The 27,520-nt window shown below is 49.9% G+C and overlaps 1 protein-coding gene across 6 annotated transcripts; it reads left to right on the forward strand.

Annotated features, from left to right (window-relative positions):
* Positions 1 to 41: 41 nt before the first annotated feature.
* On the forward strand, positions 42 to 26,987 carry CCDC136 (coiled-coil domain containing 136). 6 transcript variants are annotated; one of them, XM_081038801.1, is made up of 18 exons: positions 42 to 180; positions 933 to 1,040; positions 2,609 to 2,851; positions 2,940 to 3,014; positions 8,526 to 8,840; positions 10,953 to 11,064; positions 11,637 to 11,805; positions 12,020 to 12,160; positions 12,497 to 12,655; positions 12,932 to 13,102; positions 13,519 to 13,704; positions 15,261 to 15,455; positions 15,895 to 16,119; positions 17,515 to 18,015; positions 18,374 to 18,592; positions 19,690 to 19,941; positions 20,583 to 20,915; positions 26,650 to 26,898. In XM_081038801.1, the coding sequence occupies exons 1-18, from the start codon at positions 129 to 131 to the stop codon at positions 26,758 to 26,760; spliced, it is 3,567 nt and encodes a 1,188-aa protein (XP_080894927.1). In that variant the 5' UTR covers positions 42 to 128; the 3' UTR covers positions 26,761 to 26,898. The 6 variants fall into 6 exon arrangements, with proteins under 6 accessions (XP_080894927.1, XP_080894922.1, XP_080894923.1 ...); XM_081038796.1 differs by lacking the exons at positions 12,497 to 12,655; positions 12,932 to 13,102 and adding an exon at positions 22,571 to 22,677 and having other exon boundaries at positions 26,650 to 26,787; XM_081038797.1 differs by lacking the exons at positions 12,497 to 12,655; positions 12,932 to 13,102; positions 13,519 to 13,704; ... (1 more) ...; positions 15,895 to 16,119; positions 17,515 to 18,015 and adding an exon at positions 22,571 to 22,677 and having other exon boundaries at positions 26,650 to 26,787.
* The last annotated feature ends 533 nt before the right edge of the window (positions 26,988 to 27,520 follow it).

The raw sequence follows: 27,520 nt of genomic DNA on the forward strand, positions 1-27,520 counted from the left end.
GCTAGGCCCCGCCCCCTCGGCCCGGCCCCGCCCCCCACCCCCCAGCCCTGCGCGCCAGGCTCCGGGTCCCGGCCTCGCTGCTGCGGCGTCCGCTCCCGGCAGCAGCGGCGGCGCCAGCGCGAGAGGCCATGGAGGCGGGCGCCGAGGCCGGCGCGGGAGCCGAGGGCTGGAGCTGCCCAGGTCAGAGCCGCCCCTCCCTCACCTCTCCACCGCCGCTCCTTCCTCTTCTCCATCTTTCCTCCCTGCAGACCCCCACGTCTTCCCTCCCTCCGTGCTCCCACCTTCCCCTCCTGAATCTTCCTCCCTCCGACCCGCCCCTCACCCGGGCCGGTCTCCATCTTTCCCGCCGAGTCTCCCGCCACCGGCTGCATCCTCTCTGGCAGGTCTGTCCCTGAGCCCTCTCCGTCACGTCTCTCCAGCCCAGGGGGCTCCAGACCCTGCACCCCCGAAGGCCTCTTAGCGCAGGGCGAGGGTGGGGCGGGCGAGGTCCAGGGAGAGAATGGAGGGGAGGGGAGCGGCCCTGGGCCAGACCCCTTCCCACAGCGCCTCCTGCCCATCACCACCTGCCTTCCCTTCCACGCACCACCTCACCCTTTCAGCCGCTTCTTTACTCGCTTCTGCCCTCTCTCCCACCCTTTCCCCTCTCCTCCTGTCCCCTCTAGGCTAAAGAGACACACGCCCCTTCCGTCTGTGCAAGGGAGAGGAGCCTTGAACGCAGGCTGCTGAGGAGGTTGGGCCGCGCAGGGCGGGGTTCCCGCAGGCCCAGCTCGAGGGGCGGCTGGAGGAGCAGAGTCGCCGTGCCGGGCAGAGTGAGCCGGGCACTTCCGCCAGGATTAAAACCCTCAGGGCGCCAAAGGGCTAGAAGGCATGCCAGCCCCCAGCCCCCAGCCGCCCCTGGCATCCCACAATCCCTCCTCTCTCCCTGCTCACAGGACCCACAGTAACCACTCTGGGCTCCTACGAGGTTTCCGAGGGCTGTGAGAGGAAGAAAGGCCAACGCTGGGGGTCCTTGGAGAGGCGGGGTATGCAAGCTATGGAGGGTGAGTTTTCCCAGAAAGCTTTCTTTCTCTCCCCCTCTTCCCTCCTCCCTCTGATCCCCAGAACTCTGGGCCCTTTCCCCAGTTCACCTGAGCCCCCTCCACCCCTCCTCAGGGCTGAGGATTTGAGGGAGGTGCCCAGCGCCTCCCTTTGGGGCCTTAATCACAAGCTAACCAGGTTGTGTCCTGGGGAAGCAGCCAGACAGAGAAAGGCCTGGTTGGACAGAGCTTTGAAGCAGCCTTTCAGCAGGGGGTTTGTTCTCACTGCCTCTCGACCCAGATCCCAACCTGTCCCTTCTTTTGAAAAGCAGACAAGTGAGCATGTGAATTGTGTTCCTGGTGTCACCACCACTAACTTTATATGCAAGCCTTGTGCCTTTGGTACTCTAGGGTCGCCTAATGCCTGAGAGAGATTGCCTGGGAGGGGGACAGGTGAGAAGGCCAACCTCCCAACACCCCTGTGACCCCACCACACCCATGCACCTTCGTAGTTTTTGCCAACACCAGGACCCTGAAAGCATGCTGGTCGTTTTTCCATGACTTCCTGTGAAGTGTCCTCAGACCCCTGTGCACCCTCAGTGTGGGCAACCCTGTTCCCCCAAAGGGAACAGAAAATGCAAGGGGTCCCAGATGAACCTTAGGCTGCTGTTATCGGAGAAAGTAAGACCAGGGATTCAGAATTTTAAAACAAAGCCAACAATCACCATCCAGACAAGATTTTTGCTATTTGGAGGAACTGCATTGCAGCAAAGGAGGGGGTGCTTGCCAACCAGAGGCTGGGGACCAGCACACCCCAGTTTCTTAATGCATTAAAATGGCACACAAGTACCTCAGACTTCCGCCCTGAAAACTACTCTGTACATTGTGATCAGCAGTGGGAGAGGCCTCCTAACACTCAGGGAGGGGAGAGGAAACCCGCCCCCCCCCACACACACATACTCAGCAGGGAAAAGGAAGGTGGGCCTTGTAGAGAATTTCAAAAAGGCTATTTGATAGAGCACATTTAAAAGGGCCCCCGTGTTTGTCCAGTAAAACATTGAGACTCACTTCATTTAGTTGTTTTCTTTGTTTGCCTACTGACAGGCAATGCCATCTTATTATGGAAAGGCTAATTTCTCACAAGCTACCAGGATAGTTTTTTAACTCTCTACAAAGACCCCAACTGTAACTCTTGCCCCATTTGGCCTAAAGACACGTCCAGTGTCAGAATCTTTTCTTGACTACTTGTCCCACGACCCAGAGACCAGGACTGGAAGGAGCAGGTATTCTTATGCAAACTTCACATGGCTGAGCCAGCACCCAGCTGCTCAGTTTCCCCAAAGGCAGTAATAGGAGGCCACCAGATGCAGCACTGGTCCAGAAAGGGCCTGGGCGGGGGAATGGGCTACCTCCAAATATGACCCTCACACCTGAGGACTCATGAGTGCAGGTCCTCCTCAGGGGCTCTTTGGGGGACACCAGGTGGCACTAGTATGCCATCTTTGCCCTGGGACAGTGAGTTTGAGGGCCCTCGAAGGACTGTGGAAAGGAAGTTGGCTCTGACCCCCTGGCGGGATGGGTGTCTCTCCTAGGGGAAGTGTTACTCCCAGCTCTCTATGAAGAGGAAGAAGAGGAGGAGGAGGAGGAGGAAGAAGAAGATCAAGGTCAGAAAGGTGGCAGTGTAGGTTCCCTGTCATTGGGGAAGCACCGGGGCCTGAGCCTCACGGAGACAGAGCTGGAGGAGCTGAGGGCCCAGGTGCTGCAGCTGGTGACGGAGCTGGAGGAGACCCGGGAACTGGCAGGGCAGCATGAGGATGACTCCCTGGAGCTGCAGGGTGAGTGTCCATGCTGGGGCCTGAGGGCTGCGCCCAGATGCTCTGTGCTCACGATCCCAGGCCTGATGCTGGCCCCCTCTCCCTGCAGGGCTCTTGGAGGATGAACGGCTGGCCAGCGCCCAGCAGGCAGAGGTGTTCACCAAGCAGATCCAGCAACTCCAAGGTAAATCCCAGCACTCAAGCTAGAGAGGCGATGGCCATCCAACTACTTCTGTCCTGATGGTTTGGCTGAAGCATAGCAAACATAACCTGATTCAGTTCTTTCTCCTCTTTTTTTCTCTTCTGTTCTTGCCCTTTCTCCTTGTCTCTCTATTCTCCTCTTAACCTAATCTCCTTTCTTTTTGCATCTCTGCCTGGCTCTTCTGTCCTCCCTTTCCCTTTCTTGTCCTCTCATTTCACCTCTTCTCTCCGTGATTAAGTCTCTCGTTTTTCTCTCCTTCAGCTGCCTCCCTTCACACTTTCATCCCTTTTCCTTGTTCTCCTGGTCAGTGCCAGGGGTAGGTGATCAGGACTGAATTCCAAACCAGATTGCTTTTTCCTGTCCCTCCAAGGTCACCATGGGAAAAGCAGTGAGCCAATGAGAAGTGACTGGAGGGGACTCTGCATCTTTTAAGTGAAGCAGATGAGAACGCTTCTCTTGCTCCCTAGGACTGAGCTTGTGGCCCCCAAATCCCTTTCTTCTAACGCCCACATTCCCTTTGTCTCTGGGAAGCATCAAGGCAGGCATCCCACATTCCACTGCACCACCAAATAAAGAGATAGCTTTTGTTACTTCTGTGGGCTTCCGGAAGGTTTAGGGGAGCTGTCCTAGAAAACGGCAGGGATTCTCCAGGGAGAACAGAGATCAAGCCAAAAGAAAAGTCTAAATGGAGAAAAAAGGAAGGCCAGGAAGCAGGTCTGTAGAGGAACAAGCAAAGGTCGAGGAGGGGGAGGGAAAAGGAAGGGAAACAAGATGTACACAAAGGTAGATGCAGAAGTAGACAGTGCAGGGGGTAGGGTGAGGACAGGTGGAGGAGATGTGTTGCACAGGGCAAAGCGTGTGAGCATTGGCCGCGGAAAATCTACACTCTTGGGCCCAGCTCTGCCATGTTAACAAGCTTGTGTTCTTGGGCAAGTCACTTTTAGCTTTCCGAGACTTGGTTCCTTATCTGTAAAATGGAACTCATTTATTTGTTTATTAACCAGCTATGAACAAGACAGACCAGATCCTAAGAAAGGACACTTTCTAATGAGGAGAGGCAGAAAATTAACAACACAAATTCAGGTGGCAATAAATGCTACGAATACAGTATAACAATATGCTAGAGAGAGATGGGCTGAGACGGGAGTTTATTTTTGATAGGGTACTTACAAAAATCCTCTTTGAGAAGATAACATTTGAACTTTAAGACCTGAATAATGAGAAAGAACACATCAGGCAGAAGGAATAGCAACTGCAAAACCTCAGAGGCAAGAATGAGTTTCATGTACAGTAGTACCTCGGTTTTCGAACGTCTCCATTGACGAACACTTTGGTTTACGAATGCCGTAAACCCGGAAGTAAATGCTTCCGTTTTTGAACATGCCTGGGAAGTGGAACATGTCACGCGACTTCTGCTGAGTGCAGAAGGTGTTGGCTGTTTTCAAACGTTTCAGAACTCGAACGGTCTTCTGGAACGGATTACGTTTGAAAACTGAGGTACCACTGTATTTGAAGGAAAGAACAGAGGCCACTGTGGCTGAAGCAAAGTGCATGTGGAGGACCTGGTAGGAGAGAGTTCTGAGAGGCAGGCCTGGCAGGCCTGAGAGGTTTGGTTTTTATTCTAAGTATAGTGGAAAGACATGGGAGGGTCTTAACCAGGGCTGGGTGATGTGATCTGCTTCACATTTTTAAAAAGAGCACTTTGGCCACTGTGTGGAAATTGGATGCAGGGAACAGAGTCAACACAGTGAGTCTGGTCAGCAAGTTATTGTAATAGTTCAGTGAAGAGGTGATGGTTGCTTGGATTAGAGCAGTTGAAATGGAGATGATTCACACGAGGTTTTGAAGGTTGAGCCCTCAGGATTTCTGATGAATTGGATGGGGGATAAGAGAGACATGAAAGATGAATGCCTTGGGAAACTGGATGGTTGGTGGAGTCATTTACTGGGATGGGGAAGACTTGGCAAAGAACAAGTTTGGGAGCTAGGGGAAGCATTTAAGACACGTTTTCTACATGTTGAGTTTGAAATGGTCATTGACGTCCAAGTAAATATGTTAAGTTGGACATAATGAATCTAGAACCAGCGGAGAAATTGGAGATGTAAATTTGGGAGTCATTAGCATTGATGGAATTTGAATCTATGGGAGATGACCATGAAATCACATGGAGGAGAGAGAAGGGTCCAGTCCCAGGGGTTACTCCAGTATTTAAAGGTCCAGTATAGAAGAAATGAACAAAAGAGACTGAGATAGGAGGAACTACTGACACATTTAAGGCCATGTAAGCCAAGAACAGAAAGTGCTTCAAGGAGATAATGCTCAACTATGTCAGAAGTTGCTAAGTCAAGTAAGATGGCCATTGGATTTGGCAAGATGGAGAGCTATTTCAGTGAAGATAGAAGCCTGATTGGGTTGGGGGTTGAAAAGGAAAGGGGACGTGAAGGGGGGTGAGTACAGATAATTCCAGCAGTCATGTTTTGAAGAGAAGCAGAGAAATAAGGGAAAGGGAAGGAAATAAAGTCAAGGAATAAGTTTTTTGGGGGGTTGGGTTTTTGGGGATAGGATACACTAGATCATGTTTGTATGATAAAGGGAATGATCCAGCTGGAACAGAAAAAGGCTTTTACTTGGAGAAGGGACATGCTTCCTTTCAAATAAGAGGGAAGTCAGGGAAGTTCAGTAGAGATGCAGGCAGGCAACAACGTGGGAAAATAAAATTCTAGAGCGATTCCCCACTCAATAGGGTTGTTTCTAGCATTAGCTCTCATCCAGGCTGAAGGCATGGTGAAGGCTCCTCCAATTCCCCATCTCGCGGGAATGACACGCGCGCGCGTTGCCCGTTTCCGCCGAGACGGGGCGCGCGCGGCCGCAGAGGTAGCTGGTGTTGCGAGGCGGTTCGGGCCGCCACAGCCCCTCCGGGGCCGGACCGGCCGGAGGAGGGAGGCCCCCCCAGTAACAGCTTACGGGGGGCCGACGAGATGGAGGCCATAACCTGTAAGTGAGAACCGACTTTTCTGCCCTCCAGCCCGACTCCTGGGCCCTCGGACTCGCCCCGACGGTCCCAGCCCCACTCAACCGGTCCCAGCCCCACTCAACCGGCGCCAGCTCTTCGGAAGCCGCCCTACCAACTCCCAGCCGCGGTCCACCGGCTCACTTTCCGGATAAGCCCCGCCCTCGGGCCTCCAAGCCCCGCCCCTCGGCGGTCCTGCCCCTCTGGGTTGCTAATTAAGAGTTTTCTTCATTCCCCAATGGATCTCAGCGTGTCATTTTTTTAGGGCTAGACCCCAGAGGACAACCAAAGGGAGATTTGAACCTGAACAACAAGGGCAGATTAGGGAAGTGGAGAATGGTCAGCCCCCCACAAAAGCCCTAGGGCCTTTATCTTAATATGGTATGACATCTGTGTCTTCCCCAACAAGACTGTAAGCTCCAAGAAGCAGACCACCTCTGTGCTGTTCAGTAGTGGATAGAGCAAGGACTTTGTTCCTTTCAAATAGGAAAGAAGTCAGAGAACCTAAGTGGAGCGATGCTTGGGGCATGGCATAGAGGTGATAATCAATACTGTGGAGTAGACCAAAGAGAGGAGACAGCTGGGGTCATTCTAGAGAAGGAAAGACTGGCAAAAGACGTGCCCGGAGCTGCACATGTGCGCTTGGGAAAGTAGGCCAGGAGACCTTCCCCTCTGCCTCCCCGAGACACCCTGCCCACTCAGCGTTTATATCTGCAGTACGTCCAGATTTTTTTTTCTCCAACATCTGTTTTCTGTTCTAATTTTTTTTAATACCCAAACATGTGATTCTGTATCCATAGTACTCAGTAAAAGTTTGTTGAATACCTAAATCCCTGCCTCATTTATGAATACGGCAGATATTTATCAACCTGCATTATGCCAGGTATTGACAAATCCTGGAGCTATAAAGTGAGCAAAACAGACATGTTCCCTGCCTTCATGAAGCTTATAACCAAGTGAGGGGGAGACCAATGTTTTACACACACACACAAACACGCACACACACACACCCGCAGTGCAAACTACAAGGTGCTTTGAGAGCATTTAATAGAAGGCGTGCTTGGTTTTTTGAGGAGGGAGTGGGGGGTCGACTAGGGAAAGTTGAATTCTGAATGGTGAGTAGAATGAGCAGGAGTTCTGGGAGAGAGATAAGGACAGTGACACTTGCAAAGGGTTCGGTGGAAGGTCCTGACCCAGTCCAATCCTCATTAATTCCCTAATCCTGGCTTCCAAATTTTGAATTCTCTGTTGGTGTCAGTGCCTTTTACTCTCTTTCCACTTTTAGGTTCTCCTGATCCCAGGTGGTACCCATATTCAGAAACCCTGAGATGCTCCACAGATAGTGAGAGTCCTGAAACATTTCTTTTGTAAATTAAAATCTATTATAAAATACAGGCTTGTGAAAATTCAAAGAGCACCGGTATATGTGATGTTACCCCATCTCATGCTATCTTGCTACTCAAAAGGAACTGCTCTTTATGGTTTGGCACATGGATCTTTCCAGATCTTTTTTCTATGTCTTTGCATATTTGTGTTATGTATATAATTTTTTTTGCAAATATAAGATAACACCATACATTTTATAGCTCATTTTTCTTTTCTTTTTTTTTTTTAAGTTTTTCTTGGGGAACAATGTGTTTTTCCAGGACCCATCAGTTCCAAGTCAAGCCGCTGTTTTCACTGTAGTTGTGGAGGGCGCAGCTCACTGGCCCATGTGGGACTCAAACCAGTGACGTTGGTGTTTTGAGCACTGCGCTCTAACCAACTGAGCCAACTAGCCGCTCCTCATTTTTCTTTCTAGTTATTATGCTATGGAAACTTTTTCATGTCTTCTCTATAAATCTGTCACTTTCGTTTAAATGAATGTTGATATTCTACTTAATTCATCAATTTAAACAATCCCTCATTGATCGACGTTTATTTTGCCATGTTTGGTTATCATGAGATGAACCTACATATGAATTTCAGCTGTGAATTCTAAATATACATTGTTTGGGGGCCAGTACTGAACTTCAGGCAGTTCATGGAAGTTCTGAGGTTCTATAATTTCTAACCTCGCAGACCGACTGGATGAGAATAGTCTGTGTAAATTTTTTTAGCGAGGTAATTTTTGGAAAGACTTGGGGCTGGGGCGTTAGTAAAATACTGTAAATTAAATTTGGTCTGTAACTGTCAGGCGATTCCTTACGAACATTTAATACTTTTGTTTGCAGTAGCCTATCTTGTTGCTTTTGGTGCCAAGTCGCAAAATCTACATTTTTACTGTGCCTTACTTACTACGCAGATTCACAATCTGTTCCCTTCTTAGGTATTTCTTCCCTTTATTCCATACCAAGTGAAGCTGTACTTCTCTGATGGAGTAGAGACTCGGTTGTCAGGAGTTTCCAGATGAGAAATAAGTCTGCCTTTACCTTTGTGCCTCTAGAACATGGTAGATTAGTTCACTTAATCCTTTTGACCATCCCAGCCTTTGCGCTTTGCAGGTGAGCTGCGGTCTCTACGGGAGGAGATTTCCCTGTTAGAACGTGAGAAAGAAAGTGAACTGAAGGAAATAGAACAGGAGCTGCATTTGGCCCGGACGGAAATCCACACACTGCGACAAGCAGCAGAGGATTCTGCGACTGAACATGAGAGTGATTTAGCATCTCTGCAGGAGGACCTCTGCCGGCTGCAGAATGAACTCGATGACATGGAGCGCATCCGGGGAGAGTATGAGTTGGAGATCACCTCCCTCCGTGCAGAAATGGAAATGAAGACCTCTGACCCATCCAGTCTCTCAGATTTCTCTGAGATGCAAGGTAGGAGAGCACAGGCCCTCTTCCTGGTCTGCCAATAAAGTCAAGCAGAGGGAGATGGTGGAGAGTGGTCTTAAATGATGAATTAGGAACCTCTAGGAAAAACTTCTCGGTTGAACTCAAGACTATAAGGGAGAAAAACTTACCCAAATATCACACAACCAGTCAGTAGTGGTGTAAGGAATAGCACCATGGAGATGTACCCTGAGAATTCTTTCTCAGAGAGCCTTCGGCATTAGTTGATTTGATTCTGCTAAAGCCCTTCCTGGGAAAGACTGGAGATCTCCAGTTCTGAGACGGGTGTACAGGGGCCTGTCACCTTGGGAAACTCTTCTTGCTGCTCTGGCATCATGGCGCTTTGCCTAGACTGCTTCCAGTCCTGCTCCCAGGCCCCAGCATGCTGATGCTTAGGCTGCTTTAGCTCTCCCCAAAGTAGAAGCTTTAGCGGGCAACAAATCAGAGCACAAGACAGCTGGAGAGGAAGGGAGGTTATTTCTAGTAATACATGAGGTGTTCAAAAGCTCAGAACTCTGCTTTCAGACAGTGAGTCTCCCAGCTAGTTGCTAGGATTCATGACATCAGAGAGTATGCCTTTATTCTGGGGCTAGATTGATGATCTGGGTATAATGGGAGGCCCTACATTAGGCAAGGTCAAGCCGAGGTAAATCAACAAGGAATCAAAGAACTGCAGGTTTTCCCAGCTGTAAGAAGGCTCTCAGAAGAGCCTTTGGACTGGTGGTGCTGGGAGAGGGCAGCCAGCCCAGTGCAAAGGCTTGGACTTGTGTTATATAGACCTCGTTCAGTATCTCAGCTCCACTGAGTAGCAGCATGAACTTCGTCTCGTTTTGATCTCTCTGTACCTCAGTTTCCATATCTGTAAAAATTGGTTAATAAAACTTTACAGCCAGGTGAGATCCTGGCACAGGAAAATGATTCCTTAGATGTGACAAAGATACCCATTGTCAGAAGTTAGCAACAGGGGAAACTTATAAAATTAGAAAATTAGAAAAACTTAGAAAATTCTCCACTATCTTTGCAACGTCTCTGTAAATCTAAAACTATTATAAAACTGAAAGTTTATCTTAAAGAAAGAAAGAAAAGAAAACCCTAGAGGGCTATTTAGGGGATTAAATGGGATACCTGGCATGTTGAAAGCACGCACACACTAACTGAATCCGAGGCTGAAACCATCAAGTCTTCTGTTTAGCACATGGCAGGTTTTCATTAAAGGTTAGTTTCCTTCCTTCCCTCTATGATAATCTGCAGCCTTCCAAGGACTTCTGATTGGAATAAACATTAGCAGTGAATTTCAGGGTGTTGAAGCTGACAGCAAGTGAGATAGGCCTTTGTGTTCTAATTAGAGCAAGTTAAGGTTCTTTAAATATCAGTAGAATGAGTATTCTAAGAGAACTAATTCTTCATCCTGAAGAAACAAAACAGATTTGGCTGTTTGTACTATCACAGCATTAAGAAGTATGGGTACCTGGGTACGTAGGGACCTGTGCTGGGGTATTTCAACCAGATCTCTGCCGATGCCGGAGGAAGATATGTGGGTCCGATTAGAATGGGCCCTTCTGTCAACAGATAAAAGATCATTAGAAAGACTTCTTGACCACATGTAGGCCAGTGTATTTGGTGGGGTGATAAAGGAAGTAAATGCACATTCAGGATACCTGGGTTGTCTCTGAAAGGCCAGGACTGGTGGTGTGATACCTGGCAGTTCACATCTCTCAGCTTTTTGTACTAAAAGTGTAATAGGAAGGTAATCAAACAGTTGGATGAAAACTTTAAATATAATAAACCAAACAATTAAACCCTCACAATCTCCTAAAATCCCAAGACTCTCCCTTGGTTGGGGTTTTGCAGATAGGCACAAGGGCAAATCTTCTGAGAAGATGAAAAGGAGGGCAGCCTCCCGAAAGAGGATGAAGACCCACTGCAGTGTGGAATCTTCTGGGCCTTGTCTTCTAAGCCTCTGCATGTGGGGTCCCTTTGGTCTTTAGTAAAAGCGCAACTATTCAGCTTTCTGCTCTCGGATTTCTAGGCAGGAATATTGGGGACTGGACGTCAGTGCTTACTCCCTGGGACCTCCTTTCTCTCTGTTGTCCTCTGCAGAAGAATTGCAGCAACTGCGGGAACGCTACCACTTCCTGAACGAGGAGTACCGGGCTCTGCAGGAGAGTAACAGCAGCCTCACAGGGCAGCTTGCAGATCTGGAGAGTGAGAGGTACAGCCAGGAGGCTGGTGGGGCTCTGTTGGGCTTTGCCCTGAGTAGAGCTGGTGAAGGCAGATGCCAGGCTGCAGAGCCTCATCCCGCTCCTGGAGAACCGGTCCTTCCAGGGTGTCCAGAGGACAGGGCTACCGCCAGAAGCAGGCATGGGCATCCAGCCCAGTTGTCTAGGACTTGAGTGAGTTCTGAAATTAGTTTTCTTCCATTTTAGGCATTAAGGTCAGCTTTGCTGTGCCCTAAAGTAGATCAGAAGTGATTCCTTTGTTGTCCATATGGACTTGATTCAGTCTAATGGCCTCCAGAGTAGAGCTGGCTTGACACCAGGCCCAGCCTCGAACCCACTGGACTAGCACTCTTAGGGTCTCTTACAGCCCAGCAGGCCTTTGCAGACTGAGGAGCTAGGGACTTTTTCTGTACTCTTCTAAGCATGTTTCTCTGAGAGGTAAATCACAATAGAAGGCTCCTTACCATCTTTTGCCTAAAATGAAGGCATCAGGACCAAGCACATGTGGCAGGTGATGCCAGGCAGTGCCCTCTCCCAAACGTGGCTCTGGGGTTCTGGATTACAGGACACGAAGAGCAACAGAAAAGTGGCTGGACTCCCAAACACTAAAGAATATGTTGTCAGCTGAGTCTCAGACTTCAGAAATGGATTTCCTCGAGCCTGATTCGGAAACTCACCTGTTGCGGCAGCAGCTGCTAGGAGCTGAGGAGCAGATGCATGACATGCGGAACCAGGTAGGGGGAAGCAGCCCCTTTCCTCGTCTCTTACCTTCTGGCCTGCGGGAGAAACATCTCCTTTGACACGGGGCTGAGGAAAGAGGCGTGCGCCGTGGCGGGAGATAGGACTCGGGTGTTGCTTGCTTGTCTGACGTAACTATTCTCCCAAGCCTGTTCTCGGAGTGCATGTGGTACCTGTAGCGAGCCACCTTCCGTTCCGATTCCCGCACAGTGTAAGCAGTTGTGTTGTGAGTTGCAAGAGCTACAGCACCATCGCCAGGCCAGTGAAGAGGAGCAGAGGCGGCTGCAGAGGGAGCTCAAGTGCGCACAGAATGAGGTGCTTCGGTTTCAGACTTCCCACCATGCCACCCAGGTAAACACTGATGGGAAGGGAGTTTGGGGCGGGCACAAGGGCCTCCAAGGAGTCGCAGCTTCAGGGGAGGATGAGCGCAGAGTAAGCCTGTGCTCGGCTGACTCTTGCCCTGCGACCAGGGGTACAGTCTCCTGGAGACCCACTGGAGAAGTCACATAGCATTGCATTCTAGAAATGGTAGTCATCATGGAGTGTCTGCCTTAGAGAAGAAACCAGGCCAGTGACCTGTGGGAGAGCCTCAAGATGTCTGCGTCTGGAAAAGAACCAAACTCGTCTGTAGAGGCGTCTGCTGCTGCTTGGGAGTAACTTGTTCTACCCACATCCTCCCCACCACAGAACGAGGAGCTGAAGACCAGACTCTGTGCCCTGCAGCAAAAGTATGATGCTAGCCAGGATGAGCAGACTGAGCTCTTGAAGGCGCAACTCCAACTTCAGGCCGAGCTCCGGCAGCTCAAAGTCATGAAATCCACAGTTGTAGAAACGCAAAGTGAGAAGGTAACAGCAACCAGAGGTGAGGGGCAGCAAAGGTGCTAAGAGGCTTTGGGAAACTGGGTAAGAGTAGCGAGTTAAAATGATTCCACCCACCACCTGTGCAGCACCATGGGTGAACTCCAGCCGCCCTCGAGCACTACAGTAGATGAGAGGACAACCAGTGAGTGAAGGGCAGGGAGAAGGCAGTTCTTAGACTATCCGTGTCTGTGATGACTGAGGCGGAAGAGTGAGTGGCTTGAGGATCCCAGAGGTACTGCTCAAGGCCCCCCTCCATCATAGGAGTTACTGTGCCGGCTGCATAAGCTCCAGCTCCAGTACCAGACCGTCACGTGTGAGAAGGATAAGCTGCTGGACGTGCAGCGGCAACTGCGAGAGAACCTGCAGTACCACGACGCAGAGGTACAGCGCCTCAGGGGCATCGCGAACTGCTTCCAAGAGAGCAGAGAGAAGGTAAAAGGAGCTTCAGATGAGGGAGAAGGTGGCAAGGCAGAAGCTTCTGTGACAGAACCCGTACAGAGGACGACTGGGAATGATAGTTGTTCTGTGGAGTAGCTGCTGGAGAGAGGGGGATACAAAGTAGAAAGGTGGCCTCAGAAACTCACGATGCTCTCACCTTCCTTTGATTTTAAATCAGGAAGTCAGTCTATAAAAAAAGGAAGTCCTTTCCCTTCCCCACTCCCAGAAATGGAAGCCCAAGAAGGCCCTGTGTAGAGCCTGCTAGGGACTGGTCCATCTCAGGGAGCCTCCAATGAGATGAAATTGAGACTGGAAAGGACAGGGTAGGGTCCCCTTAGTCCCTGCCTGAGAGGAGAGTGCAGCCACCAGGGCTCCTGGGATGACGGTGGGGCCTGCCTCCCCTGCCCCAGAACACAGAGATGCAGTCCCAGCTTGAGGAGATGAAGCAGCTGTACCAGAGCAGCCAAGACAAGCTGGAGCTGCAGAAGCACATGTACGATCAGCTGGAGCAGGACTTCCTGCTCTGCCAGCAGGAGCTGGAGCAGCTCAAGGCCACCACGCCCATCCCAGAGGACAAGGGAAAATGTGCTGATAAGGTAACTGTGATTAAGAGAGGTGAGATCTCCTGGGCACTTTCTCTGGAGGAAGGAGGTGAGGGCAAGTGATAAAGTCATCTATCCACCCCATGGTGGGCTCTTGTCCAATCACAGCTGCGTGTGGCAAGGCAGGAAACAGGCAGAGCCCATACTGTTAACATAAATTATAACAGTTTGCCTTGACCTTGGCCTGAGCCACAGCTTCGTAGGATCAGTACATCTGGATCCAGTCTGAACACCTGAAGGTTTTGCACATGATTGCGTGTGTAGTGGTATCTTGTCATTCGTGGAGAAGAACGTACACATAGGCCATATATGTAATTTTTATTGTTAGAACTAGAAAGAGAAGGTCCAGTTTTCTGAGGCAGATTGCAGATGCTCTTGTCAGATGGCATGGTCTTGTGCCCAGAACACTGATTGGGTGTTAGAAGGACCGAGGGTGTCCCGGGATTTATTTGGCGACTTCAGAGTAGTTAAGTCCTCTAAGCTTGAATGTTCCCCTCTTTTAACTGAACAGGAGACTACTCTTATCTCACTTCCTTTCAGTGATAAATCTTGGTAGTGATAAATAAAGCCTTCCTTACTCATTTTCTCTTTTTTCCGTAATGTGTAAAATGCAAGTCGTTATCAGTGACCCTGCGTTGAGCACTTACAGGATCGCTGATAGGAAATGGAAAGGTGTTGAAGCATGATAGAGAACAGGCACAAGATTCTCAAAAAACAGTGGAACAAGCCACATTCTGCCAGAATACTCAGTAGCGCTCCTTACCACAGCCAACAGCAGGCTGTGTCCTCAGGGAAAGGCCTTCAGGAAACACAGAATTTGGGGACGTTGTTTGGGCCCCCCCAACAGTCTACCTGTCAGTTTTAGATATGGCTGGAGTTCAGTGTAGGAGCTCGGGGATCCATGGCTTCCTCATCATAACCCGTCCTAGTGGAAGAGGAAGCGGGGGCATCCAGACCCCGCTTTTTCTCTGGTCATCAAACAGCACTGAAATTAGTCTGCTATTAGAAGATTTGAGTTTTTGCAATCATGGGATAATTTAGTCTTCTCAACCCAAATTTAGCAGCAATAGCACATGCTTTTCTAAAGATTTTTAAAAAATGATGATGAAAACCAAAAATGGGGGAAAATTAGGGTGAAATTAAGTCTTTATTGGTAAGGAGCATACTTAGGTATAAAAACAAATTGAGGCTAATGAGAGTAACAGGAACTCGAATTCCCAGCAGGGTAGGAAAGTGGTATATAAGAGAGGAAAGGGAGGCGGGGAAGTAGAAGGGAGGGGCATTGATAACACTCCCGCTCAGAATGCTCTCAGAAGAGATGAGTGGAAGAAATTTAGAGCACAGCCAAAAAGCAGTCCTGAGCAGCCTGCTGGAGTCCCCTATTCAGTGTCACAACCTGTGTGGGTGCCACGTGGCTCGAGATGACCCGTGTAGGGCGGGAGACCCTGGTCAATCGCAAGAAGCAGGGGACCCGGAAGTGCTCTGCTAGCCGCACAGGCAGAGAACTACCTGACAGAGTGATCACCCCTCATGCTCCACCCCACCCACAGTGTGATGGACTGCTGTCCAGACTGACAGAACTGCAGGAAAAGTACGAGGCCAGCCAGAAGGAGATGGGGCAGCTGCAGACGGAGCAGTGCGAGCTCCTAGAAGAGCAGAGGAGAATGCAGGAGGAGCAGGGTCAGCTGCAAGAAGAGCTGCATAGACTCACCATCCCGCTACCCAAATCTGGTCTCCTCCAGAAGGTAACCACAGGCAGGGAGTGGCTGCCACCTGGACAGGCTGCTTTCAGAAGCTTCCCAGGTGTGACTATCCTTGGGAAAAAGAAAAGGGTGGGGATCTACCAACCACTTCTTACTTTCTCACCACGCTCCTCAAACCAAAAAGTTGAATATAGCTGACAAGGGTTGTACATCTTAAAATACATTTTATACCTTGGAATCTGTCCAACATTTTATATTTAGCTCTTTAGTCCGTCTAGAGAAAATATACTTGAAAGTACTTTGTAAACTACGAAATACCACCAAACTTATGAGTTCATTACTATCAACTAGCAGGTCTCCACAGAAGGCCTCCTCCCACCCCGCAGATTTCTAAAGGAAGGGTCCCTAGCAGGAGGAAGGCAGAGGTCTTCCCATGTGACCCCCACAGTTCCTGCCCCCTTCCTTCCACTCTATCTCACAGAGTCAGGAGCTGCTTTCTAAGTTACAAGACCTGTGTGAACTGCAGCTATTCTACCAAGCCATACAGGAGGAGCAAGAAAAACTGGTACAGAGTCAAGAAAGTATATTAAAAGAACAATTAGAGCTGCATGAAAAGCTGCATCTTTTCAAAGACTCTCATTTTCGGGAAGTGGTGGAGAATCTGGAAGGTTCCAAAGCGCCTAAATCCTCAAAATGTCAAAACAAGGTAACTGTAGCAAGAGGCAGGGAGAAGGTTATGGGGACAGCAGGACGGCAGCAAAAGGGGCTGCATAGAGAGTCAGAGTGAGGAAGGCCTGTTTGGCCAGGAGTAAGGATGGGACTGAAGCCCTGGCCTGAGTCAGCCATGACCACTCGTGGGCTCAATTAAGACGAGACTTTAGATATGGCCTGAGGACCTCATCCACATGCAAGCCCAGCCGAAGCCCTGTAAACACTTAGAACCGGGATGACCCGGAAGTCTGTAGTGCCTGATAATTTGACTCAATCCCTTTGACATCTCATTTTCCAGATGTATAATGTCATTTTCATGTTCGTTTGGATTCCTTGGAACTGACTCTAAAGGTGTCATTCTTTTCTCCTGAGCTGGTTGATAATTGAGAAGTATGCTTTTCAGTGATCAAACTCTATAACCATTTGGTATTCTACATGACGCCAATATGGAGCCATTTATTTCCAAGGGCAGAGGTGCTAGCATGTGGGATTCTTGGCAGTCACCACACTGTCTTCACTGGGACATTGGCAACAATCACAGCCGGTCAGGGAGGTTAAACACCAGCCCGGGGGTGATGCCTCTGACGTCTCACTGGTGGAGATTTCCACAGAAGTGTTTCAGGTTTGGGGGATGAATTTGGTGTAACGTCTCGATGGGAGCAAGGAAAAACAGGTAGACAGTTTCGATTTAGACAAAATCGATTCATTCAGATGTTAGCCTGGAGATCCAGGGACTAGCAGGAGTCCAAAGTGAGATTCGGCAGATTCCAGGGGCATCTGATTTCAGCCTGGATGACAGAGACCGGAACCAGGTATAAAATACTTTCTTAACCAATCAGATCTCATCCTGGCCATCAGCAGCCAAGAAACCAGTCCCAGAGGGCCTGGGAAACATGCCCAGAGGCCAGATTCTCCACTGGGGCAGGAGGGACAGGGACTCATAGTGACAAGTCCCCATCCTCTGAGGAAGGAATTCTTCATATGCTCCCATTCAAGGCCAGGGCTGATTTTAGAATTGGGGGTGAGGGAGGGGACTGAGTCCGAAAGGTGAGGATAATGGGTACACCTGCCTGAGAAGAGGGTAGGGTAGGGGAGCCTGAGTGTTCCCCAGACCCACTCAGCACTGTTCCAAGGAGTGCAGAAACAGCAGAAATGGGAGCCCAGAAATCTTGGAGTTATCGGCCCGGGGAGGTTTCCCCCAATGAGCAAGAAACTGACACATGCCAGTTACCTGCAGGCCAAGTCGTGGATCTCGGCTGTGGTGAGACTGGAGTGTAGATGAGCAGTTCTCTAATGTGTGCTCTCAGACGTCCGCACCAGCAGGGGTGCGGCTAGGAGGACGGCGGGGTTCAAGTAACCATACTGTCCCCACCCCTCCCGGCATTCCAAGGTGATCATCGCCCAGGTGCAGGCTCTGCAGGAGCTGTATGAGACCAGCCAGACCAAGCAGGAGCTACTGCAACAGGAGCAGAAGAAGCTCCTAGAGGAACGGAAGGGGCTGCAGGCCGACTTGCAGCTCTGCCTGGAAGAAATGCAGTTGCTCCAAGCCCAGTCCCCTTCTCTAAAAATGAGCCTTGAGTCCTACAACAAGAGTTATGGTAGCACGGCCGCCAGCAGCGAGAACTGTCAAAAGAGTTACAATGGCAGCACTGACGGCAGCGAGAGCTACTACAAGAGTTGCAGGAGCACCCAGGCCAGTGACGAGAACTTTCTCAAGAGCTATGACAGCACCACCACCAATGAGACCTGTGTGAAGAGTGACCGCACCCCCAGCGCCAGCAGTGTCACCTATAAGAAGAGTTACGGCAGCAGCAGTATTTCTGTCACCTCTTACAAGAGTTACGTCACCAGCAGCACTGAGGATGAAGTGGCTGAGCTTGAAGATATAGAGGTAAAAGCAGCCAGCTGACAGGTCAGACCGGGAAAGAAGGTTCTTAGCTTATTAAGAGAGAAGTCACAGAAGTGAGGTGGGCAGTGGGGTCAGAGCTGAGCTGGGGAGCTCACTGGCCATAAATGAGGCACGCTGCCCACGTAATGTGGAGGTGCTCTGTCTGGATGGAGGTCTGAGACTCAGGACTTTTCATCAGTGCAGTCACGGTGCCGTCGCTGGGGAGGAATACAGTATTCCCCCTGGGCAGCTTCAGCTCCCGTGGCCATTCTTTCCTCCCCAAGGAAGGGCCTAGCAAAGAGAGTAGGGTGGAGGGCAGGTGCTTCGCAGGGTGCCGCCATTACTCCCCCACCCTCCACAGCACTTGGAGGACCTGGTCTCCCAGCTGGTGGTCAAGCTGCAAGGCATGCAGGCCATGTACCAGCTCAGCCAGGAGGAACATGACCTGCTGCACGAGCGGATGGGAAAGCTGCTGGACAAGCAGAAGGAACTGAAGGAAGAGCTGGATGCCTGCGAAAAGGAATTCCGGGAGTGCATGGAGGGCCTGGAGAACCCTGCTGACTCCCAAAGCGACAAGGAGGTAACTACTATCAGGGAGGCAGGGTTCCTTGTAGGAGGCCCTGGAGCAGAGGAGGTCGTAGCCATTTCAGAGCGGCTCAGAAGAGAGCGTCAGGAGCTCACTGCCCACTGAGTATGGCTGCCCCCTTCCTGGTCAGACGGACAGAGCAGGGGCTGCGTTTCAGGAGGCCGGGCAGTCTGCTGCAGCAGAGATGGACATTTCTCAGGTTCCCACATGCTGGCATTCATTAATCATCAAGACTCTGAATAGTTTTTCTTTTTTTTCCTTCCCTTTGCGACTTCTGGTCTCTCTTTTGCTCTGTGTCCTAAAGCACTTCTGTAGAGTTGTGTTTTCTCACCTGCCAATTTTCTTTAGTTATTTTGTGTGTATTTATCTTGTGTCTTCAGCTAGATTGTAAGCATCTCCGGGACAGGGCCATGTCTCCTCTTGGATCTCTCCTAAAGCCGAGAAGAGGGCTCTGCATCTACTAGCAATGGGACAGACGGCCTTGTCCAGGGCCAAGAGTAGTCCACGGTCCAGTGGGGGTCACTGTGTGTGCACGGGAGAGGCTCAGACAGCGGTAGGCACATGGGTCTAGGGCCTAGTATAGGCTCCAACAAGGAGAGCCTGCTGTGCTGCCAGAAGTCAGGAGAGACAGATCCAGAGATTAGGAAGCAGGGTTGGGACTTGCCACTGTTTCCAGGGAGTTGCGGGTGCCCAGGTACACTCCCAGGTATGTCCAACAGTTCCTCAGGTGAGTGTACCTTGTGGAGCAGTAGCTTGGTGAAGTCAGAGTTCCCATCAAAAATCACATTAGAGTAAAGCCTGAGGTTCAGAAGGGGTAGCCATATGGTTGTTCCCCAGACAGGTCACAGTAAAAACATAATTTAGTTTCTCCTTTTTTGATCATATTAGATATAAATGATCAGGTGCCTCCAGTTAGGGAGGAGCTGTTTGTAAACCTGCTGTAGAGGCTCATATTCCACAGTTCTGTGTTTTCTTTATTATCTACTCCCTCGTGGGCTTTAGCAGGGCACTTGCCCCGGCAGTGAGCGCCAGGCAGGGCCCAGGCGGACCGCTCAGGGCCCAGTGGGTAATGGGCCCTCCACTACCAACAGATCAGAGAACTGCAGAGCAGGCTGCGGGAGTTGCAGCTGCAGTACCAGGCCAGCATGGACGAGCGGGGCCGGCTCCTGGCCGTGCAGGAGCAGTTGGAGGGGCAGCTGCAGTGCTGCCAGGAAGAGCTTGGCCAGCTCAAAGAGAAGAGGTCCTCTGTTACCAAAAACATCAAGGGAGAGAATGGGATTAAAAATAAAAAGTCGAGCACACCAAGCCTGGAGAGTTCTGAGAGCAACTGTGAGACCAGAAAGGTGAGTAGTAACCTATGTAACCAGAGAAGCAGAAAGGTAGAGGAGATCCTGGGAAGAAAAATCATCTCTGCCACCGTTCCGACCAGGTGAGAGATTTGTAGAGAAGTTTCTGGGGTCTTTGAGGTGTCTAGAGTAGTCCCATCTTAGTACCAATCTGGTCCTCCCTTTTCCTGTGAAGTTAAGGAGAGAGTGGGATATAGACTGCTCACATCTGGAGTTACAGCCCCAAAGGACCACAGCCCCTAGGCTGGATGACCGCTTCAGTTAACTCAGCCCAATTTTCTGGGGCCCCTGTTCTTCCTGGGTCCCACCACCAAGAGAAGGACCAAATGGATGAAAAGACGAATTTATTCAAAGCAGCTGTGTATACATACGTGAAGGAAGACTTTCATGTAGGAGTAGGGAGAGCAGTTGAGGTGCAGAGCTCAAGAACCTGGAGCTGTCTGGAATGGTTGATGTCCAGACAGACTGTGGGACATCAGTCTGTCTGGGTGTGACTGCCCTCACACTGTGCAGGGGACCCACTCGGTCCCAAAGACATGCTGCCCGCACCCTGAGAGGTTCTTGAGCTAGGTCAGCATGTCGGGAGTCGGGGTCATCGCAGGTAGCATTGCCCATCTTGCCCCGCCTCCGCCCCACAGAGTCTGGAGGTGGTGCTGTACTACAAGGCCAGCCCCGGGGAGTTAGATGTTCTAACAACGGAGGAAAAGAAAGAGGAAATGGAGGAGGAAAAGAGGGAAGAAGTTGAAGAGGAACCGAAGAAGGAGTCCCGGGATCAACTAGTTTCTGAGCCCTCAGATCTTATAGACATGAAGCCTACAGAAGATGAGAAGGAGGAGGGATTTGAAGAGTTCGAAGACCAGGAGGGACTTGAAGAGTCTGAAGACCAGGAGGGTAAGGAAGAAGACAGCCAAGATGAGGAGGACGAAGCTTCAGAGGAAAACAACCCCCTCCAAGTGTCTGAGAGCAAAAAGGTAACTGCAGCCAAAGGCTGGACCAAGGTGGGAAACGGGCTCTTGGGCTTTGGTGCCCAGTATTCAGGGTGACACAGCCCCAGGACGGACTTGTACAGGAGTAGAGGCCATTGAGCTCTGAGGCATATCACTTGGGGAAAGCACACATGGAGGTGGGACTAGGGAGAGTGGTCTCTCTGTGGGAAGTGGCAGGCTTAGACCAATAGGGAACTGTCTCACAAAGACCAGCTATGCTGGAAACCAAGGTGGGGTCATTAGTTTCGTGGACGTGGTAGCCCTTGTTACTTATGTCAGGAGAGCACTCCCCCTACCAAAGGGGGCGCTCCCCCTCCTCCTGCACTAAGGACACTGGCAATACAAGGCCTTCCATCAGCCAGGGCCAGTCACTCAGTCCTCCTTTCCCAAGGTACCCTGTAAAGTTTGACCTTTGTTGTTGCTGTTAGGAGTTGGGGGAGGGGGCCTGGTGTCACCCACTGAGTTCTGTATATTACAGGGCATGAGCGTAGGGGCCTGAGGTGATCAGAAGTTATAGAATAGTTTAGTCTGTACATCAGGGGTATTGACCAGTCCAGGGACACCAGCCAGAGCCCTAACCCTTTAGTGGCTGGTTCTTGAGAGGTTGGGATGGGAGTATCCTGGGTAATTTACCAACTGTACAAACATATTTCTGTATTTTAACAACCGGTACATCTGTCCAGGTATGTAGCAGCTGAATTTCTGCTCTGGTTGAGGTTAACGGGGGGCTCTGGTTCCCTGAAGAGTTTGAGTATTTTCTGAATGAATCCTCAAGTCTACAGTACAGGTTCTTTCTGTCCTTCTAAACACAGGGGACGAAAATATGTGTCATGTGGTGAGATGTCCCAGTCGACTGTAAGAGTAACTGGAATTTTCCGGCAGTTCATTCGCAGCACTGGCTGAAGATCCAGCGTGCAGTGCTCTCTTAACCTTGTGGCAGGCCATTACTTGGGGTGTGCAAAGTGGGTGCAAGCCACTGGCATATGTGTTACCGTCTGCAAACTCAGTTTCTCTCTGGAAGATTATTGCAGTGAAAGAACTAGCCCTTCTCCACTCTTAGCTTGTCTTAGTTCATTTTGTCTCACAACGACAGTGTCACACTCCTAGGGGACTGGAGGGACCGGAGCCCCGAACAGTGAGAGACTTCGGGGGAAGCAGCCAGAACAAGGGGCTAACAAGGGGACGGGGCCTGGCAGAGAAGACTGGCGCTTCCTAGGGTGACCCAGGCAAAGTATACATCCTACTCCTCTGGAGAGCCCAGCTCTACTCGCCAGAGCCTCACTTTCCCAGTTACTGACCTACAGGAAAGGTCGAGGTGCAAATCACCTCACTCGACAAGATGTGAGAGGGATGTGACGAGCCAGGAAGATGGACCCACCACCTGACTGGGACTTAAGCTGCTATTGAACCCGTTCCATTTCACATCTTCTGGAGGCTACCGGTGGGAAAACCCAGGCCCAGGTAGCAGAGAAGAAATACTGCTCTCGCTGACCAATTGTTTAACGTCTTGATCTCTCTCTCTTTTCCCTTTGTTTCCTCATCTTCATTATCTGTTGGATTCATGTGTTTATATCTGTTTTTTTGCCACCTCTCATCTCCTGGTCTCTCCTTGTGCTTCTTTGTCATTTGATATGTTGCAGCCATCCCCTGCCCCCAATCCCCCCATCTTCTCCTTGCCTCTCGTAGGCCTGGTGGTCATATTGGCTTTGCTCTGGTGCTGGTGGGCCGAGACGTCGTCCTAACGCAGGTACTGGTATTGCGTGCTCTCCGTCTGAGGGATAGAGGGAGGGTGCAGGTTGCCCTGGCCTCTTCTCTTTCCCTTTTCTCTCAGCTGCTTCTTGCTTTTGCCGTTTTTTAACAGCCATTACTCGGGTCTGAATTTTAGCCCTGGCTTTTCCTTGGGCTACTGCAAAGCCCGGGACATCTCGGAGTGTGTCTTCATAACACACAGGGAGTTGAAATGCTTACTGCTGACATGATTAAAGTTTCTATCTTCTGGCTGGGAAAGATGGGCATGACCCCAGCACTGTGCTACTTTTGAAGCCGCCTGACTACTGATGGCTGCCTGCAAGGCTGGCCTGGGCACTCTTTGTCTTTGTTTAACCTCAGAGCCAAGCTCTTACTGTTGTCACTAACCAGGATGGCCAAACAAGGAATCACTGTCCCCACTGTTGGGTGAGAGAGGACGTCTGGAGAGCTGTGACAGCCCCCACCCTTCCACCCCGCCCCAAACTCATATGTATGAGGGCAACCTCAATTTGTCCTTCAACCTTGGGGAAAATGGAACTGAAACCTCTACTATATTATATACTTTCTACTGAGAACTCTGATTTGGGGCTTCTGGTCTCCAGGAAAATCAGAGTAAGAATTGCCAGGGAATAGTTTCCAGTTCTGTGTTTCTCCCTTTTGGGGGCTGGATTCTATTGTAATTGGCTTCCCAAGCTGAGCTTTCTGGGGAGAGTGTGGTACTGGTGAAATGTTCCTTCCAAGCAGAGATGCAAGTCTTCTCGGGGAACCAAGGCTGGGATGTGCAGGGCGCCTTCCAGTTGGCCAGTCATGTGATCTGGTCAGTCAACAGGGTCCCAAACTCAGGAGGCAGAATGTGGTCTTACAGCCTGAGATAGGGTTCTACCTGCCTTCCAGAACCTACAAGCTGTTCTCTCTTGGCCTGTTTTGGCTCCTTTCTCCTGCTCCCCCTGCCATTTCCTCTCCTTCACCCTCTCCTCATGTTCCTGTAAATGGAGTGTGGCCTGATACATAGGTTCAGAGTGGCAGCTGAAGCATTTGTTGGTGCCTCTCATCACCATTTCCTCCTCTCTCCTTCCTTTATTCCCTTCTCACTTTTGTTTTTCTCTTCCATGCTTCTCTTTTTTCATTTCTTTCAGGCATTCCAGTTAAGCCCCACAGACAGTCTTTAATTCTTTTAGTGACAAGAGTCTGTCCCTGTACCTGTTCCTGCCCTGTACACTTCCAGAATTCTAAGTCCCTTTGGAATGACACCCAGAGCATTCAGCCATAACCTTTCACCAAGTCAAACTCCGCCAGGCCCAAGCAGAGATAAAGGAACTCCAGGATAAGGGTCCTCTCGGGGGAGCCTGTTATGCCCAGAGCCTGACTGCGCCCCAATATGCAGCTCCCCAGCCAGGAATCAAGGCAGTGTAGTACAGTAGAAACTGGCTGACAAATTCCGAGAATTTGGTTGAGTGTGTCTCTTCTTATAGCTTAGTCCCACTGGGCAAAATGCATAATCTGAACTTTAGTTTCTTCGAATGTAAGCAAAGGATGATAAAACCTCTGCCTTCCTCATCGAGGATCAGATAAGTTCATGTATATAAAAGCACTTTGCAAATAATACAAAGCGTACACTTACATAAAGCACACTATGGGCCACGCACTGTTCTAATCGCCATATGTATATTGACTCATTTAATTCTTGCAACAACCCTGTGAGGTAGCTATGATTATTGTCATTCGATATGTGATAAAACTAAGGCACAGAGGTTAAGTAATAGAGCCAGGAGATTGTGAATCGGAGTCTGAGGACTTAACATTAGCAACAGACAACGTTTCGATCCTGCTTCCCCCCTTCTCTCTCCTCATTTTGGGCAATTTTCCCTGGTTGCTTCGCAGCAATTAGGAAGACACCATCCGTGCTTTTATGCAGCTTCAGCTCACATTAGCTCTCTTGATAGTTAATACCACATTGTAATTTACTTCGCGTATTGTTGATAAAACCCCTTGCACATTCCATCTGCTAAGTGTCCCCGCCCCGTTCTCTACCTGCAGTTGATTTTTTGGGTCCATGGCAGAACTTTCCATTCATCCCTATTAGAGATAAACTGTTGATCTAACCTGTGAAGTGATTTTGTTTTGTTTTTTAAATCTTGACTCTAGTTTCAAGCTATTCCCTTTCCCTACCAGCTTCACATACTCGGGGGGGTGGGGCGGAAGCCCACCTTCGTATCGTCATCCACGTTACAGGTGAGGGCCCAGCCTCCAGTGTCGTCTCTCCAGGCACTTCTATCCAGCTCATTGGTCATACAACAAACTGTGCTGTCATCCCACTCTTATTTCCTAATAGTCTCTCCAATGATACCATGGAAAACATTGTCAACCATCTCTTTTGTTTGTTTGCCAGAATATTCAAGAAAAAGTATTGTTTTTTTCAGTTACAGTTGATACTCAGTATTAGTTTCAGGTGTACAGCGTAGTGGTTAGACATGTACAGTTAACTTACCAAGTCATCTTCTGCCCCAATAAGTCTAGTACCCACCTGGCACCATACATAGTTGTTACAACATTACTGACTGTGTGCTCTATGCTGTACTTTACATCCCTGTGACTATTTTGTACCTACCAATGTGTATTTCTCAATCCCTTCCCCTTTCTCACCCATTCCCCTCAGCCCCCCTCCCATCTGGCAACCGTCAGTTTGTTCTCTGTGTGAGTCTGCTTCTGTTTCAAACCCCTTGAGGAAAGTCTAAACCATGATTTTCCTGATCTGTGAAGTTAGTAACCCCGTCTGAAAGGAGCATCTGACAAGTCTTACTGCTTTGTGCCGCCCAGGCCGGCCCTTCCCCAGAATCTTGCCTCTGCCTCGTGTAACAGGCATTAGTTAGTTCACATCGATGGGTTCCTACTTCAAGAGCATCAGCCTGACAGTTTTAGTAGTGCACGTTAGGATAGAAGCATCTGAGCATGTAAATATTGTTTCTAGCTCCCTTTTCTGGTATTTTTCTTACATGAATTGCTCTGTATACTCACTTCCAACATTGTTTTGCTTACCATTTCATAGCTTATATTCTTTTTAGTAATTCTACAGGTGTGGGAGGTTTTCTTTGCTCTTTCTAGTTGGCTTAAAATCCTCTTTTTAGATCCATTATTCTCTGAGCAAATGCATTCTTAGCATGAATGGGCTGTTTGTCCTTACCTAAAACCATTCTTCTGTTACTTTACGCCAGAGCTTACGACTCAAAACCCAAATTCTGTCTTTCCAGTAATACAGTTTAAAAAAAGAAATATTTCCCCAAGCATGTATTTTTTTGTCCAAGATTTCATGTTCCCTAAATGATGCTTTTTGTTGTCTCACGAATGAGCAGGGTTTGCTCTGGCCACCAGAGTCTGGAAGCTTCCGTGCACATTAGCACTTGCTCAGGAAGCCAGTGAGCACACCCATCAACTGGGGGTGTTTCAGTGACCCTGGCATTTGCCTCCCAGGGCCAGTGTCCAGCTTCCTTGAATTTCCTTGAGCCGACATCGGTCTCCACAAAGGCTTTGGGCTGCCTACGATCCTCATATTTGCCTGCACTCTGCAGTGTCCTTTCTTTACTTCCCCCTCAGTCTTAACATCCTCTTGACTCAGTTCATTCTCCCCCGTGAAGCTAACGAGGTGCTGCTGCTTTTCCCAAAGGCCCACATTGACCTTTTTCTGCCATGGCCTCTGACCCTTTCTCTGCACCCATTTGGATCCTCTGAAGTGTGGCTCACAGGAACTGGCATTCTTCTTGTCCTGTGGGGCGTGCAAACGGGCAGTCACCTCAGGTGATACACTTGGTGCTCCAGGTATCTAGTGGTGCCGGGACGCAGCAGTTCCCTATGAGGTAAGAGGGACCGGAAGGTGATGGCCCTGAGCAGCCTCTGGCACCAGTAGGCAGGGCTCTCTGGCGTCGGGAAGGGTTTGGAAAGCGAGGCACTCACCCTTTGTCTTTGGTCCCCACAGAACATGTTTGGGATGTGGAAGCCTATGGTGTTCTTGGCTCTTGCAGCTGTGGCTCTGTATGTGTTACCCAACATGCGACAGCAGGAGGCAGAGTTCTGCCTCATGGAGTGATGGCAGACCTGGGCCCGCCGCAGGGGCAGATCCCCAGTGGCCACTACCCTCAGCTTTGGACAGGACACACTGTGCCAGAGCCCTCAGCCACCCAGATGTCCTGTGTCCCCATCTTCTTAGCCTCAGTCACCCACGCTGGAAAGGCTTATGGGGAGCTGCTGGCTCCCATCTCCTGCCTTGTATAAAAACCTGGGTTCCTTGTCATTAAATCTCAACCTAATTACGTGAGACTGTGTGGCTCTTTATTTGTTAAATACCTCACAATACAAGCAGAACGGAGCGGTTCCCCTTAAGCCCTCACATAAGGGTCTGGCTCCCAAATACGATTTCTCACCCTACAAATGAAATGAGCCTGGCTCCTTGTGCTGCCCACTGAATCGCAGGTGGATTGGTCTGGCCTATTAACCCTGTCTTAAGGACCTCATCTGAGCACAGAGAAATGGAACGAACCAGGTACTTTATGTGAGGGGGGCCCAATGACCTGCCTTAAGCTCTGTGCCCACACCTGTCTCCTGTGGAAAGGATGCCCTGAGAAGGTCAGTGTGTGGGTCTTCATGGCTTAGTCCTGACTTCTCCAGGGATTCGCTCTCAGAGATGACTTATCAGTCACTTAGTCCTGGCAGTAAACAGTGGCACGCTCAAAAGCTTTAACTGAGAAGTTTAATGAAGGGACAACGTACAGAAGGCAGCTAGGAGAACCAGTATGGAATAGTGAAGTCCCCAGGCACCAGTGGAGAGAGGCCACCACGCCAGGCCTGAT

Source organism: Rhinolophus hipposideros (assembly GCF_964194185.1).
Source record: "Rhinolophus hipposideros genome assembly, chromosome: 25".
Taxonomy (NCBI): Eukaryota; Metazoa; Chordata; class Mammalia; order Chiroptera; family Rhinolophidae; genus Rhinolophus; species Rhinolophus hipposideros.

Excerpts from the sequence above, each read along its gene's own strand:
- CCDC136 (XM_081038801.1), top strand. The coding sequence starts at position 129 with ATGGAGGCGGGCGCCGAGGCCGGCGCGGGAGCCGAGGGCTGGAGCTGC. Across the intron at positions 2,852-2,939 it reads TGACTCCCTGGAGCTGCAGG|GGCTCTTGGAGGATGAACGG; the intron begins GTGAGTGTCCAT and ends CTCTCCCTGCAG. Across the intron at positions 12,656-12,931 it reads TAGAAACGCAAAGTGAGAAG|GAGTTACTGTGCCGGCTGCA; the intron begins GTAACAGCAACC and ends CCTCCATCATAG.